Genomic DNA, 14,993 nt, shown 5'->3' with positions numbered 1-14,993 from the left:
TTGGAAGAGAGAAACAAAATTCAAAGTGATCTGGATAGACTGGAGCGCTGGGCAGAAAACAACAGAATGACATTTAATAGGGATAAATGCCAAGTTCTGCACCTAGGAAAAAGAAACCAAATGCACAGTTACAAGATGGGGGATGCATGGCTCAACAACACTACAAGCGAGAAGGATCTTGGAATTGTCGTCCATCACAAGCTGAATATGAGCCAAAAATGTGATGTGGCTGCAAAAAAGGCAAATGCTGTTTTGGGCTGCATTAATAGAAGCATAGCTTCCAAATCCAGGGAAGTACTAGTTCCCCTCTACTCAGCACTGGTTAGGCCTCATCTGGAGTACTGTGTCCATTTCTGGGCACCACACTTGAACACGGATGCAGACAAACTGGAGAGGGTTCAGAGGAGGGCAACAAAGATGATCAGGGGACTGGAAACAAAGCCCTATGAAGAGAGACTGAAAGAGCTGGGCATGTTTAGCCTTGAGAAGACTGAGGGGAGATATGATAGCGCTCTTCAAGTACTTGAAAGGTTGTCACAGAGAGGAAGGCCAGGTAGGGATGTCAGAGAATTCCGCCACGGATCTCGGGGAGGCCGAATGCCAGCGCATTCGGCCCCCCGAAATCGGTGGCGGAACCGTTTGCCCCCCCGCCCCCCCGGGACAAGACTTACCTGGGGCGGATCTTCCTGGCGGCGGCGGCTGCAGCGGCAGCTCCAGCAGCGGTTCGGCGGCGGCCGGTCTTCCGACCGGCTGCCGCCGCCGCCATTTCCCGGTTTGAAAAACAAAAAAAACAAAAAACGCGATAGGCTACGTAAAGATTTACATAGCCTATCACGGCTAGATTTTAAAAAAACACCGTGATAGGCTACGTAAGTCTTTACGTAGCCTATCACGGCTGACTAAAAAAAAAACACATTTGTGTTCCTTATTTTGGCACGTCTTAGTCTACGTAAATGTTTACGTAGACTAAGATGGCGAAAATAAGGGGAACGCAAATAGCGTAGATGCTACGCTACTTGCGTTCCCCTTATTTTCGCCATCTTAGTCTACGTAAATGTTTACGTAGACTAAGACGTGCCAAAATAAGGAACGCAAATGGCGGCGCCCATGGGCACCGCCATTTGCGTACGCGTGTGTGTGGTTTTTTTTTTAATCAGCCGTGATAGGCTACGTAATTTACGTAGCCTATCACAGCTGACTGCAGGGTGACTGCCGCCGCCATTTGCGTCCCTGCTAGCCAGCGGCCGGATGTCCGGCTGCTGGCGGAGCTGGCCAGTGGCTCCGCAGAATCGCTGCAGAGCACAGCCGGCCGGCCAGGATTCCGGGGGGGGGGGGAGGAACGGAGCGCCTCGCCCCCCCCGGCCAGGAATCCGGGGGGAGGGACGGAACGCCTCCCCCCCCATCAGCATAATCCGCGAAAGGTAAGTATCTTTCGTACATCCCTAAGGCCAGGATCTCGATCGTCCCAGAGTGCAGGACACGGAATAATGGGCTCAAGTTACAGGAAGCCAGGTTCCGGCTGAACATCAGGAAAAACGTCCTGACTGTTAGAGCAATACGACAATGGAACCAATGACCTAGGGAGGTGGTGGGCTCTCCCACGCTGGAGGTGTTCAAGATGAGGCTGGACAGCCATCTGTCAGGGATGCTCTGACTTGGATTCCTGCATTGAGCAGGGGGTTGGGCTCGATGGCCTTGTAGGCCCCTTCCAACCCTACTATTCTATGATTCTATGAATACTATAGTTTCATAGGAATGCCAAGCTGACCTCATAGGCAGCTATTATTATTATTGTTGTTATTAAATTTATTAATCGCCCATCTGGCTGGTCACCCAGCCACTCTGGGCGATGTACAACATACCATAAAACAATTTAAAACAATAAAATTCTACCATAATTTTTTTTAAAAAATACCCTAACCCACCCCAAATGCCTGCCTGAACAACCACGTTTTTAATGCACGACGGAAGCTCATTAAAGCTATGGCAGTGCAAGTACTGAGATGCCAAGATATAATAATAGCCTGCACAAAACTGCCCATTCTCTGCACTCAGTAACCTAAGTTGGCATTTGCTGACTGGCTGGCTCCAACATATAGAGAAGAGTGAACACATCAATAATGTCTTTAGCTATTGGGCAGTATAGAAATTAAATTAATTAAATAAATGTCTGACTAGAGAAGAAAAAAGGCTTGCATGCTTTCCAATGTTTATGAGATGAACCTCCACAGGTGTCTGGTGGACACTTTCAAGAGGTGCATTTTCCTATGAACAAGAAAACAGATTTGCCCGTTGGGATCTTTCGGATATATATACTTGCTACATCATATAAATCTAGCTCCTAAATACTACAACTGTAAACATGTTAAAGCTCTGCTTTTGAGAACAGGACATGCTTATAATGAAATGGGTAAAAACTAGAGGGTATGGGTTACTGTTCTTACCTCAACATTTCAAAACCTGGTGTTCTTGGATGCTTCTGCAGAGCAGTGGGACTGAAATCAAGGCCTATTTTTAAAACGCCAACGAAGTGTACAATCCGATATATGTTTATACAGAAAAAAAATGACCTACGACTCCCAGTATTCCCTAGCATGGCTAGTTGGGGAATGCTGGGAGTGTAGGGCTTTGTTTTATGTCTAAACGTGGATGGGGTTGCACCCTAAAAGGCGACTTTATTGTGCACCTGGGCATCTGGCTAGAAGGGAAAGGGGGGGGGGGAAGAGGACGATTTCCGGGTGCGTCCTTGCTCCCGTTCCTCTTCCTCTGACGAGGACCCTAGTCGCGTGGGCGTTTGTTTCTGGCCGGAGACAATTTCCCTCGCCTCAGCGTCTGGTGTCCTGGAGACCGCTAGCGGAGGCGGCGAAGAAGAAGAAGAAGGGTTGACCGCGCTGTCAGGATGCTGAACGCCGATCGCCTCTCTCAGTCGGGGCTCGAGTATCTGGGTGAGGCTCAGGCGGGCGTGGTATGCAGAGCAGGTGGGCTCTCCGCTCTCGCCGCAGGGCCGGCGTTGCCTCTCCGCTTCCCCGTGGGAGCTTTGGGGGGAGGAGAAAGGCAGGCAGCGGTGGGTGCATGTCTAATTCCCTGCTCCCGTCCCTTGTGGCGGCGGCTTTTCCGTTTCCTCTTCACCCTATTCTCTTCCTAGTGGAGTTCGGTGCCGTCTTTCTCTCAGCCCGTGGTACGGGTTAGAAACTGAGTTTGAGGGGAAACGACCTTCGCCACCCACCCGCGCTACCCAGCGGATCCTGGGTGGGGCTGGGATTTGAACCAAATCCTGATCTCAGCATTCATGGATGATACGGCTTTTCTGTAGCTTTCCCTCCCTTTTCCCGGGGTGAGCATATGATGCTTTAGGCTCCAGGGCAACATAACACGTTGCTTGAAGATATTTGTTGCCAGGGCTATTTTATCTTTTACTATTTTTATTCCACATTCTTTTTGAAAGGAAAATGCAGAGCAGCTAACAACACAATAAGCATATCATATCTAATAATTTCAAATACCTATAAAAATTCTCACATGTATAATACAAGTGTAGAACCCAGTCAGGGCTGGACCAAAACATTCTCTGCCAGAGGAAAAGATTGTTCTTGTTCAGTCGTTCAGTCGTGTCCGACTCTTCGTGACCCCATGGGCCATAGCACGCCAGGCCTTCCTGTCCTGCGCTCTCTCCCGGAGTGTGCTCAAGTCCATATTCATTGCATCGGTGATGCTATCTAGCCATCTCATCCTCTGCTGTCCCTTTCTCCTTTTGCCTTCAATCTTTCCCAGCATCAGGGCCTTTTCCACTGACTTTTCTCTTCGCATTAGGTGGTCAAAATATTTGAGCTTCAGCTTCAGTATCTGTCCTTCCAATGAGCACTCAGGGTTGATTTCCTTTAGGATGGACTGATTTGACCTCCTTGCAGTCCAGGGGACTCGTAAGAGTCTTCTCCAGCACCACAGTTCGAAAGCATCCATTCTTTGGCGCTCAGCCTTCCTTATAGTTCAGCTCTAACAGCCATACGTTGCTACTGGGAAAACCATAGCTTTGATTAGACGGACCTTTGTCGGCAAGGTGATGTCTCTGCTTCTTACTATGCTATCTAGGTTTGCCATAGTTTTCCTCCCAAGGAGCAAGCATCTTTTAATTTCATGGCTACAGTCACCGTCTGCGGTGATCTTGGAGCCCAAGAAAGTAAAATCTGTCACTGCTTCCATTTCTTCCCCTTCTATATGCCAGGAAGTGATGGGGCCAGATGCCATGATTTTAGATTTTTTAATGTTGAGTTTCAAACCAGCTTTTGCACTCTCCACTTTCACCCTCAACAAGAGGCTCTTTAGATCCTCTTCGCTTTCTGCCATTAGGGTGGTATCGTCTGCGTATCGGAGGTTGTTGATAATTCTCCCGGCAATCTTAATTCTGACCTGTGATTCATCCAACCCGGCGTTTCTCATGATGAACTCTGCATATAAATTAAATAAGCATGGCAACAATATACAGCCTTGTACTCCTTTCCCAATTTGGAACCAATGGGTTGTTCCATGTCCGGTTCTTACTGTTGCTTCTTGACCCTCATACAGGTTTCCCAGGAGACAGGTAAGGTGGCCTGGTACTCCCATCTCTTTAAGAATTTGCCACAGTTTGTTGTGATCCACACAATCAAAGGCTTTAGCGTAGTCAATGAAGCAGAAATAGATGTTTTTCTGGAATTCTCTCGCTTTCTCCATGATCCAGTGAATGTTGGCCATTTGATCTCTAGTTCCTCTGCCTCTTCGAAACCCAGCTTGTACTTCCGGTAGTTCTGGGTTCACATACTGCTGAAGCCTAGCTTGTAGGATTTTGAGCGTAACCTTGCTGCCATGTGAAATGAGTACGGTACGGTAGTTTGAACACTCTTTGGCATTGCCCTTCTTTGGACTTGGAATGTAAACTGACCTTTTCCAGTCTTGTGGCCATTGTTGAGTGTTCCAAATTTGTTGGAATATTGAGTGCAGCACTTTAACAGCATCATCTTTTAGGATTTTAAATAGCTCAGCTGGAATACTGTCATCTCCGCTAGCTTTGTTGTTAGTAATGCTTCCTAAGGCCCACTTGACTTCACTCTCGAGGATGTCCGGCTCAAGTTCATTGAGCACACTGTCATGGCTATGAGGGACATTAAGATCTTTCCTGTATAGTTCTTCTGTGTATTCTTTCCTCCTCTTCTTAATCTCATCCTCTTCTGTTAGGTCCCTGCCTTCTTTGTCCTTTATCATGCCCGTCTTTGCACAAAACGTTCCCTTGAGATCTCCAATTTTCTTGAAAAGATCTCTAGTCTTTCCCATTCTGTTGTTTTCCTTGATTTCTTTGCATTGTTCATTTAAGAAGGCCTTCTTGTCTCTCCTTTCTATTCTCTGGAACTCTGCATTCAGTTGGGTATATCTTCCCCTTTCTCCCTTGCTTTTCGCTTCCCTTCTTTCCTCAGCTACTTGTAAAGCCTCATCAGACAGCCACTTGGCTTTCTTGCATTTCTTTTTCTTTGGGATGGATTGAGTTGCTGCCTCCTGAACAATGTTATGGACCTCCATCCATAGTTCCTCAGGCACTCTGTCTATCAGGTCTAATTCCTGAAATCTATTCCTCACCTCCACTGTATATTCATAAGGGATATGATTTAGGTCATACCTGAATGGTTTAGTGGTTTTCCCTACGTTCTTCAATTTAAGCCGAAATTTTGCAGTAAGAAGCTCATGATCTGAGCCACAGTCTGCTCCTGGTCTTGTTTTTAGTGACTGTATAGAGGTTCTCCATCTTTGGCTGCAAAGTACATAATCAATCTGATTTCGATATTGACCATCTGGTGATGTCCATGTGTAGAGTCGCCTCTTGTGCTGTTGGAAAACAGTGTGTGCCATGATCAGCGTGTTCTCTTGGCAAAACTCTATTAGCCTTTGTCCTGCTTCATTGTGTACACCAAGGCCATGCTTGCCTGTTATCCCGGTGATTTCTTGACTTCCTACTTTAGCATTCCAATCCCCTATGATGAAGAGGACATCTTTTTTTGGTGTTAGTTCTAGAAGGTGTTGTAGGTCTTCATAGAACTGATCAACCTCAGCTTCTCCGGCATCAGTGGTTGGGACATAGACTTGAATTACTGTGATGTTGAATGGTTTGCCTTGGATTCGTACTGAGATCATTCTGTCGTTTTTGAGATTGTACCCCAGTACTGCTTTTCTCACCCTTTTGTTGACTATGAGTGCTACTCCATTTCTTCTAAGGGATTCTTGCCCACAGTAGTAGATATAATGGTCACCTGAATTAAATTCACCCATGCTTGTCCATTTTAGTTCGCTGCTTCCCAAGATGTCGATGTTCAATCTCGCCATCTCATATTTGACCACCTCCAGCTTACCTTGATTCATTGATCTTACATTCCAGGTTCCTAAACGATATTGTTCTTTACAGCATCGGACCTTCTTTTCACCACCAGACACATCCACAGCTGAGTGTCCTTTCGGCTTTGGCCCAGCCGCTTCACTCTTTCTGGCGCTACTTGGAAATTCCCTCTGCTCTTCCCCAGTAGTATATTGGACACCTTCCGACCTGAGGGGCTCATCTTCCGGCGTCATCTCTTTTAACCTTGTGATACGTTCCATGGGGTTTTCTTGGCAAGAATACTGGAGTGGGTTGCCATTTCCTTCTCCAGTGGACCACATTTTGTCAGAACTCTCCACCATGACCTGTCCATCTTGGGTGGCCCTGCACGGCATAGTTTATGGCTTCACTGAGTTACGCAAGCCCCTTCGCCACAACAAGGCAGTGATCCAATTCCACACACAAAAGCTGAGCCAACTGACAGTGGAATTTTACTTTGACACTGGCAATGGGACAGCATCTTCCACCACACCTGAGGGCAGTAAGCTAGCTTAGGAATTTCAGGGCAGATCACATGGCACACACAGCTCTGTCCTCCAGCTCCTGGCTGCTGCTCCCCACCCCCCAACATCTACTGCCTGAGACTGCTGCCTCACTCACCTAATGATAGGGCTGACCTCTCGGATGAAATTATCTAGTTCTCTGGCCAGGTAGGGTTATAGGCAAATGTGTTCTGTGGAGCCACATTAAATATGCTTCAGTATCAAGTTTTTGGTTGCTTTTTAAAAGAGGGCTGATATGGAAGTTGTTCCAGATGGGCTAGTGGAGGAAGGGGCCTTCCAGTGTAACCCTAAACAGTACCATGGTGTCCAATGGGACTTACTCCTGAATAAGTGTGTTTAGAAGGATTCCAGTTTTAAGGTGCAATCCTATGCATGTTTAGACAGAAAAACTCCTACAACTCCCAGCATGCCCAGTTAGCCATGCTGTCTGGGGCATGCTAGGAATTGTAGGAGTTTTTTCTGTCTAAACATGCATAGGATGGCACCTATAATGTCTCTCCCAACTGCAGCTATGCACTGATGTATGTAATTTTGGTGTTGTTTTGGGGGGTTTGGAAGGGAGCTAAATTTACTAACCTCTTTCACCAAGTCAGGAGTCTCTATGCCCTCAAAAGACAAAATAATAGCATTTATAGTACTCTGGGTCTTCAAATGTGGTTCACACATATTATCTCTGTAATCTTTACACTAACCCTAGTATTATTATATCCTCTTGTGAATGGAAGGCTGAGGTTAATAGATAGAAGGTTGCCTAAGGTTACCTAGTAAGTTTGTTAAGATGAGATTTGAATCAAGGACTTGCTGGTTCACATTTGTGTGGCACAACACTATCCATGTTTACTCAGAGGTAAGCCCAGCATAGTCAGTGGGGCTTACTCCCAGATAAGTGTGCATAGGATTTCAGCCTTAGAGCACAATCCTATGCATACTTACTTGAAAGTGAGGCCCACCGTAATCAATAAGGCTTACACATAAGGTGTATTTGGGATTGCAGCTTTAGTCACTGTTGCTATTGTGCACCACATTAGCGATGCAGTGTGAGTTATGTTTTCATAAGCGCTTCACCAAATGCTTGAAATGATGAGTGAAGTTTTTGAGGTATGTGGTGTAGTACAGAGGAGGATAAACTAAAATAAGTGGAGTACAACAATACATATTGATGTGTTACAGGTATACAATTACATAATCTAAACTAGTGTTGGTCAAAGAAATTGTGGAGGTTCTGCCTTCCTGCTAACTAACTACGCAGGAGTAGGTCATCTGTCCCGTGGCCTGGTGCTTTATAGTGTACACGTTTGCATTATATACAAAGTGATATTTGGTGATTCCTCCTCTCTCCTGCAGCCCCCCTCCAGACCTATTCTGGGGAGGGGCTTCACAGTAGTGTGGAAGGTGGCATGGGGCTTCACAGTAGTGTGGAAGGTGGCATGGGGGGATTGCAGATAATTGCCCCCTCCCCATTTTGCCAGCAGAAGCCTTCAGTGGATCATCAAACCTTCTGCCAGTGGAGGGGCACCAACTGGATACAACCCAATGCGTTAACTGTTTTTGCTGCTTCAAAATAGCATGGTTACTCTTCTGGAAGTTGCCTATACCCATGGACACCTAACAGTTAAACAGTTATAGTATGCTATAAAAAGAAAGGTCTGAGGTGTACTTAAGCTACTGTTTAAATTTTTTCTGCATTCAAGGAACCCTTTTGACATTGGGCTCCTTGCCAAAGAACCACTACACATTGCAGAGGATTCTGGGAAAGGTTCTAGAATACTTAGTTCACATGTAGTGTTGGGTAAGACTTTATTGTGTCCCCATGTAAACACTCAGGCTGGTCAGCATAAGGGTTTACAAGGATTATATAGACTGTTCTTCAGGAACCGAAATCCAGAGCGCAAAAGGGAAAAGGTACAACTCAGTTTTATTGATTGCATGTGTAATGTATTAGCCCACAAGGCTACACTACAATGCATTTGCCGACAACCATGTTTTTGTGAACCGCCCAGAGAGCTTCGGCTATTGGGCGGTATAGAAATGAAATGAAATAAATAAATAAAATAAATAAACCATATAATATAATAAATTTGCCCACAAGGCCCTAACCTCAACAGTGGATAGCTACCAAATGATGATGGCTCACTGCAATCTAACTTGATACCTTCAGCGAAGAGGGATGGGCTTTGATCCTCAGGTGGAAGAGAGACCTGAATATTTCTGGTCAGTTCGGGCAAGGCTTTGATGATGGAACAGGTAGACTGTTCTGGAGTCAATCAACCAAGGAGTCCTCCTTTAAAGACCTAAATGTCACCTTGTCTTAAATCAACATAACTGGAGCTAATTATGTTAGACAGTTCTGGCTTAACTTCCTCTTTCTGTCTCCTCACTTTTATACGCTTTTCTTTGATCGGCCTTCCCCCCTCCTTTTCTAACCAAAATTGATTAATGAAATCATACTAACTTCATAGTATTTTGCTGTTAAAATTTTATTGTTACATGGTACATAAGAGGCATGATAGCTGCATAAATATAATTGCCAGAATCTAGTGAGAATAGCAGAAGCCTCCCTATAGTGTGGAACAGAGGTCATCACACCAGTTTTAATTGCCCATTTACTGGAACCTCAATCTATCAGGGGCCAGTATTCCCCCTTCTCCAACTCTCTCATCACATGTACTATATGCCCTCTTTTCCTTTCATGTTCTGCAGCAACTCCGTGTATGTTCAAGCTAATTTGGGCTCATTAGCATCCGATCAGGGAAGAATTTTTAGTTACAGATCACTGAACCACAGCATCTCACCCATGCCTTTCTGTTAGCTGCAAGCATAAGCATGCTATTTCACACAAATTTATAAGAGCAATGGCTTCTCTCTTGCCAAGCCAGTGCTTTTATTAGCCTGGTTAGGCCTTCTGATGGTAGTGAGAATGTACCTTAGAACATATCCAATACTCCCCTGTGACTGCACAATGCAGGGGAAGGTTGGTAGTGGTGTACAAGCTTTCTTCCGGGTATGATTGTCTACTATTACTGATCTTCCCATTCAGGAAGCTCTTGAGGAACCCCATGGTTCCATGGAACCCTATTAAAAAACTACTGTCATAAACAAATGAGTAACATCAACCCCAAAAAGGAAAAATAAGTCTGTACAAAGATGCTGGATTGTCTGGGAAAGTGCCTTCATATCTTCCTAGTCCCAGTGTAAATCTGGTTAATTTATTACTTGAATGGTTTATGGGCTTGCACGCTCTCTCTCTCTTTTGCCATTACAGTGCCAGTCAGTGATGTTTGTCACTGTTATTCCCACATTTTATATGTGGGAACGAAGGCTCAGAGATTGTGATTTGATCAAGACCACCCAGGAATTCTGTAGCACAGCAGGAAGATGAAGTCAGATCCAAATCCAACACACTGTCCATTGGCCCACATAAGTCTTGTTAACAAATGTTATGCCTAGAAAACTGTAAGGATTACCGTACCCCCTAATAATTCAGAGCAGGTTTCACTACTATCATATAATGATACTGTGGTAAAATATTTTACTAATGTAGTTAATTAATGCATTTATATACTACCTTCCTGCCAAGATGGTTTACAGTTTTAAAATATTAAAACATACAAATGTTACAAAAATTAGAACAGAGTTCTCTCAGGCCAATTGAAGGCCTTTTCAGGAACTGATGGCAAGAGCTCGCTAGCCTGGGCTTTCTCACTTCTGCCTTCCCCCAGGACACGGGCTCTTAAGTCCTCTCATGAAAGGTGGGCAAGGGGCTGCTCCAACAAACCACTCAGACCAACCCATGTTCCCTTCTGGTGCTCATGGCATGAGCTCCCTGACTTCAGCTTCCTCACTACCTTAAAAAAAGAGAAAAGAATGTACCACTTTGGGCCAGTACATTCAAAATTCCCCAGCAATACAATCTTGACCCCTTATCACCAAAGATTGAATATTTAGTCTTATTTATTTGTTTGCTTGTTACATTGTTTGCATTTTCTTCCAAGGAGCCCAAGGTGGCATACACGATCCTCTGCCTCTAGGTTAGGCTGAGTTAGTGGCTGGCCCAAAGTCGCCCAGTGAGCTTCATGGCCAAGTGGGAACTTGAGCCCAGGTCTCCCCAATCTACCTCTCTAACCACTACACCACACTGGCTCTCAAAAATATTTAGTTTTAACTCTCAGATGTCAACTGAAACCTAGTGCAATCCCAAAATAGTGGATAGATTTGAGCTACTTACCAATGTTAGCTGCTGCTGCTACTGCTTCTTCTTTACCTCTTGTGTCTGCATTTAAATTGATACTTTTTAAGGAATAGATTGAAACGTCTGTTAGCTTTAACCTGCCTGATACTTCTGTTCTGCATATAACTCAGTGGGCCTCTTGTTATAGTAAGAAAAATGTTGGCTGTGTAAATTGTCCAGTCTCTTTGGTATATAGAGCACCTGTTATACTCAGGTATCTTTAAAAAAATATTATTATTAAGAGGTATTTAGGAGGGGGTGATCTTAGATGGTTTTCACAAAAGCTGTTGACTAAGGGGTTGTTTGACTAATATGAATCCAGTAAAAGTAAGCAATGTTTGGGAAAGTGCTTTTGAATCTCTTTCTCTATCAGCATTGGTCTGTATTTGTTCAAACAAAATTCTTTGGAGAGAATAGCAACCTTTCTCCAGGTGCTTTATTGTGTTTCTTAAGGTCTTTTTAATAGCATTATCTGGCTGGGGGACTACAGATAATTGTGATTAGAGAAACCAAATCATGTTAATCTCATTCAGAAGTCTGTTTGTTGCCCTAGGCTGTTGTATCAGGTGTTCTTTGAAGAAAACTGAGCTCAGCCTCTTCTATTTTGGGATGGGCAAACTATCTTTAAACCTTCACACACACACACACGAAAAGCTAGGCAGGTCAAATGGGTGCTTTTAAGCACGCCCTCCCCATGTTGTAGTGAACATCCTTACGTCCATTTGTCTCATAATATTTTGTATACCAAGTTAATTATAATGTGACATATTTCTAGGGTTAGGAATAAAGTTTATATTTTTAGATGCCCTGGTTACAAGGCACCTGGGAGTTCTCCAGTGCTAGATACTTTTCTTTGTAATTTATGAGATTCATGCTCATAAATTAAGCAAAATGCTGCTTAAAAGACTAGTTCTTATTAGTACTGCAGTTGCCCCATCAGTGCAGGCAGAACCTTTCTTCCCCACCTTGTATGTCTCCTGTTATGTGTGCATTAAATCCCCTCCCCGCTCAAATGTCATGAACAGAGGTGCAGTCAGGGGAAAAGTTACTCAAATGTAACCAACCCAGAAAGTTGTAACTCTTAAAGATAGAAGAAGCAGAAAAACCTGGTGCTTGTGTGAGAAGTATTGTGCGCAGAGGCATACAAGGGATAATGAATGTAAACGTAAAACAAATGGGTTGTTTTGAAATAAAAGCACAGTTAATTTGGAGTGGCTAAAGATAGGGCTGGAGATGAAGATGCCTTTTATGTGTTTATTTAAAATACTCAGCTGCTTGCTGAGGTCAAGGATGTTGCAGAGATGGAAACTAGCTGATCAAACAAATACTACTAATAATACTTAGTATGTGCAAAGTGCTCTACATACATAATTTCAGTAATCCTTACAAACAGCTCTCCATATTGTAGATGTGGGGCCGAGGCATAGTGGCTTTCTTAAGGCCAACTTGTGAGTTCATGGCTGTTCAACTGGGAACTTCCCAGCTAAAAGCTCACATTCTCCACTACACCATGTTTGATTGTGTTTCTCAGCCTTAATTTCTTGGTTCCTTTGACAAAGTACTGCCCTTTCAGGGAAGCTGTTTTCATACTCCAGCTCTAATTGAGGGCTTACTCTTCTTAGAGCAATTTTGAAACTTTTAATTATTTTCTCTCTTGAGTTAAGTTTTTCTCCTTCCCCCGTCTACCAGAATCCTTTCTCCTTCATCTTGTGCCAGTTGCGGACATGTGAGAACATGAGCCCCCTGCCAGGGAAACTCTGTGTTTTGTAAAGCCTGGGACTCGTGAATGCCAGAGATGTTGAGCTCTCTTACGAAAGGGAAGTGCTGAGGAATGGGGCTGTTTTGCCATTGCTAGCCAGAGAGCCCTTGACTCTTGGTTCATAAAAACTAGCTCTTGGGGAACTGCACATGTGTTTGATGCTTTCTAGCAGCTACAGCTACACCTTCCTTCGTGTCTGGCTGCCTGACTTCATACAATTAACTATTCGGTAGGCAATGAGTGTAGAAATAATAAGATATTTCACTTAAAGAAAACAAGTAATTAATGTTGCTGTTACGGTTACACTTAAAAGACTCTGGGTGGGATCCAGACAAGGTTAGTCACACTTCCCCAATGTGGTGCCCTCCAGATGTTTGGGACTACAGGCCCCAGCATCCCCGACTATTGGCCATGCTGGCTGGGGCTGATGGGAACTGCAGTCCAAAACATCTAGAGGCCACCAGGTTGGGGAAGCCTGAGTTAAGTCATGACTAAAGTCCCATTATTTTCAACAGAACCTAAATGCATCTAACTTCTATTGGATCTAACCGCCTGAGCCCTAAAGAATTGACTTCCAAAATACTTGAGACTGAAAAGATGTGAAAAAAACCTTAGTATGGGGATAATAACTTGAATAGAAAAGACAAGAGGAAGCAACATTAATAGCAACGTGGCGCAGAGTACCAGTAGATATGAAAATGATCTAGAGGTTTTAGTAGACCACAAGCTAAACATGAGTCAGCAGTGTGATGTGGTGACCAAAAAGGCTAATGAAACTGTAGGCTGCATCAACTGAAATACAGTGTCCAGATCACGAGAAGTAATGGTACCACTCTATTATACCATTGTCAGACCTCACTTGGAGTGCTGTGTCCAGTTCTGGGCACCGCAGTTTAAGAAGGTATTGACAAAATAGAATATGTGCAGAGGAAGGAGACAAACATGGTGAGGGGCTTGGATATCAAGTCCTATGCAGAAAGATTGAAGGAGTTGGGTTGATTCTATAAAAAGTAGCCTACAAGAAGAGGGCTATTTAAAAAAGGAGGAGGAGGAAGTGACAACCCTGGCTTATATTGCAATAGTGTTTTGTCACGCTAGTGATATACTGGCTGGCAAGGTAAACTTGGTGTTATTCATCCTACTGTCATGGTGGAGAGCAACCTATCTGTATTTGACACTAAACAAAAAAGAGAGAGAGAGAGACTGTGGAACCAGGCTGCATAGCAGCTTCAAGATGGTCTATCTGTAAAGAGTGTGCATTCCCATTGCTATGCTAAACACAGACGTGTTTGTTTTCAATTGAGCTCAACACTGAGAAATACTTTTGTTCTTAATTTAGATCCCATTTGACCCACGTTGTCCTTAGTGGTAAAATACTGCCAGATTGTATAGCCTCGCAACACATGTCCTAGATCAGCAGCATATACCGTGCATTGTAACACTATCTATAGAATGACATGCCAGACCAGCTCATTTTGCCAAAGAGTGTAGGAGCCCCCCAGCTTCTCTAAATAGTGGTCCTGAGGTTAACAAAATGTCAGAGTCACAGAATCCTGCATGAAGGAGAATGGTTTTGGCATATGCTAGTTGTGTTTTTGTTTATTTTGGTTATTTGCTTGTCTTGCCCAGCTTGCTCTATATTGCAATGTCTGGGATGAATATCAAAGATGGTTTGAAAGAATCAGTTCTGTTGAAGATAAATATATTTAAAAATCTGTACGTATTTCTGACATCTTAAGTGAGAGTTAAAACAGTAACTGTTGGTAAGAAGATATTGAGAAAGTCAGAATCTCCTGTGCTTTCTGTGTGGTAGCTCACCTGATTTTAGTGAACAAATCTGACAAAGGCTGCAGTCTACAAACCACTGATTTTGGAGTATTGACATTTAAGTGAATGGATCTCCTCTGAAACCAGTGCTTTGAGGATTATAACTTAAAACTGCAATCCTAAGAACACTTGTTGGGGAAGCCAATTCCCTTGAAATCAATAGGACAAATTTCAAAGCAAACTGACTGAGCTATAAAAGTTCTATGTTCTTGAAAGGCTACATCCCAGGTGCATATTTTCCTGCCTTTGGGTGTGTGTTTTTTAAATGAATCCCTCCAA

At 43.9% G+C, this 14,993-nt stretch overlaps 1 protein-coding gene across 2 annotated transcripts in view; it reads left to right on the top strand.

Moving 5' to 3' along the window:
• The first annotated feature begins 2,842 nt into the window (after positions 1 to 2,842).
• The window catches only part of CSTPP1 (centriolar satellite-associated tubulin polyglutamylase complex regulator 1), a 170,043-nt gene continuing 157,892 nt past the window's right edge, over positions 2,843 to 14,993 (top strand). The window contains exon 1 of one of the 2 annotated variants that reach the window (XM_084849971.1): positions 2,843 to 2,945. In XM_084849971.1, coding sequence (XP_084706097.1) covers positions 2,900 to 2,945 — 46 coding nt within the window. In that variant the 5' untranslated portion in view covers positions 2,843 to 2,899. Of the gene's footprint in view, positions 2,979 to 14,993 lie in introns of both variants that reach the window. The other variant, XM_084849963.1, reaches the window with a different exon arrangement.

Source organism: Heloderma suspectum, chromosome 1, assembly GCF_057233095.1.
Source record: "Heloderma suspectum isolate Gila_16-S chromosome 1, 16-S_ref, whole genome shotgun sequence".
Lineage (NCBI taxonomy): Eukaryota > Metazoa > Chordata > Lepidosauria > Squamata > Helodermatidae > Heloderma > Heloderma suspectum.
Note: the sequence above shows the minus strand (reverse complement) of the source record. Positions and strands in the feature narration are given on the sequence as shown.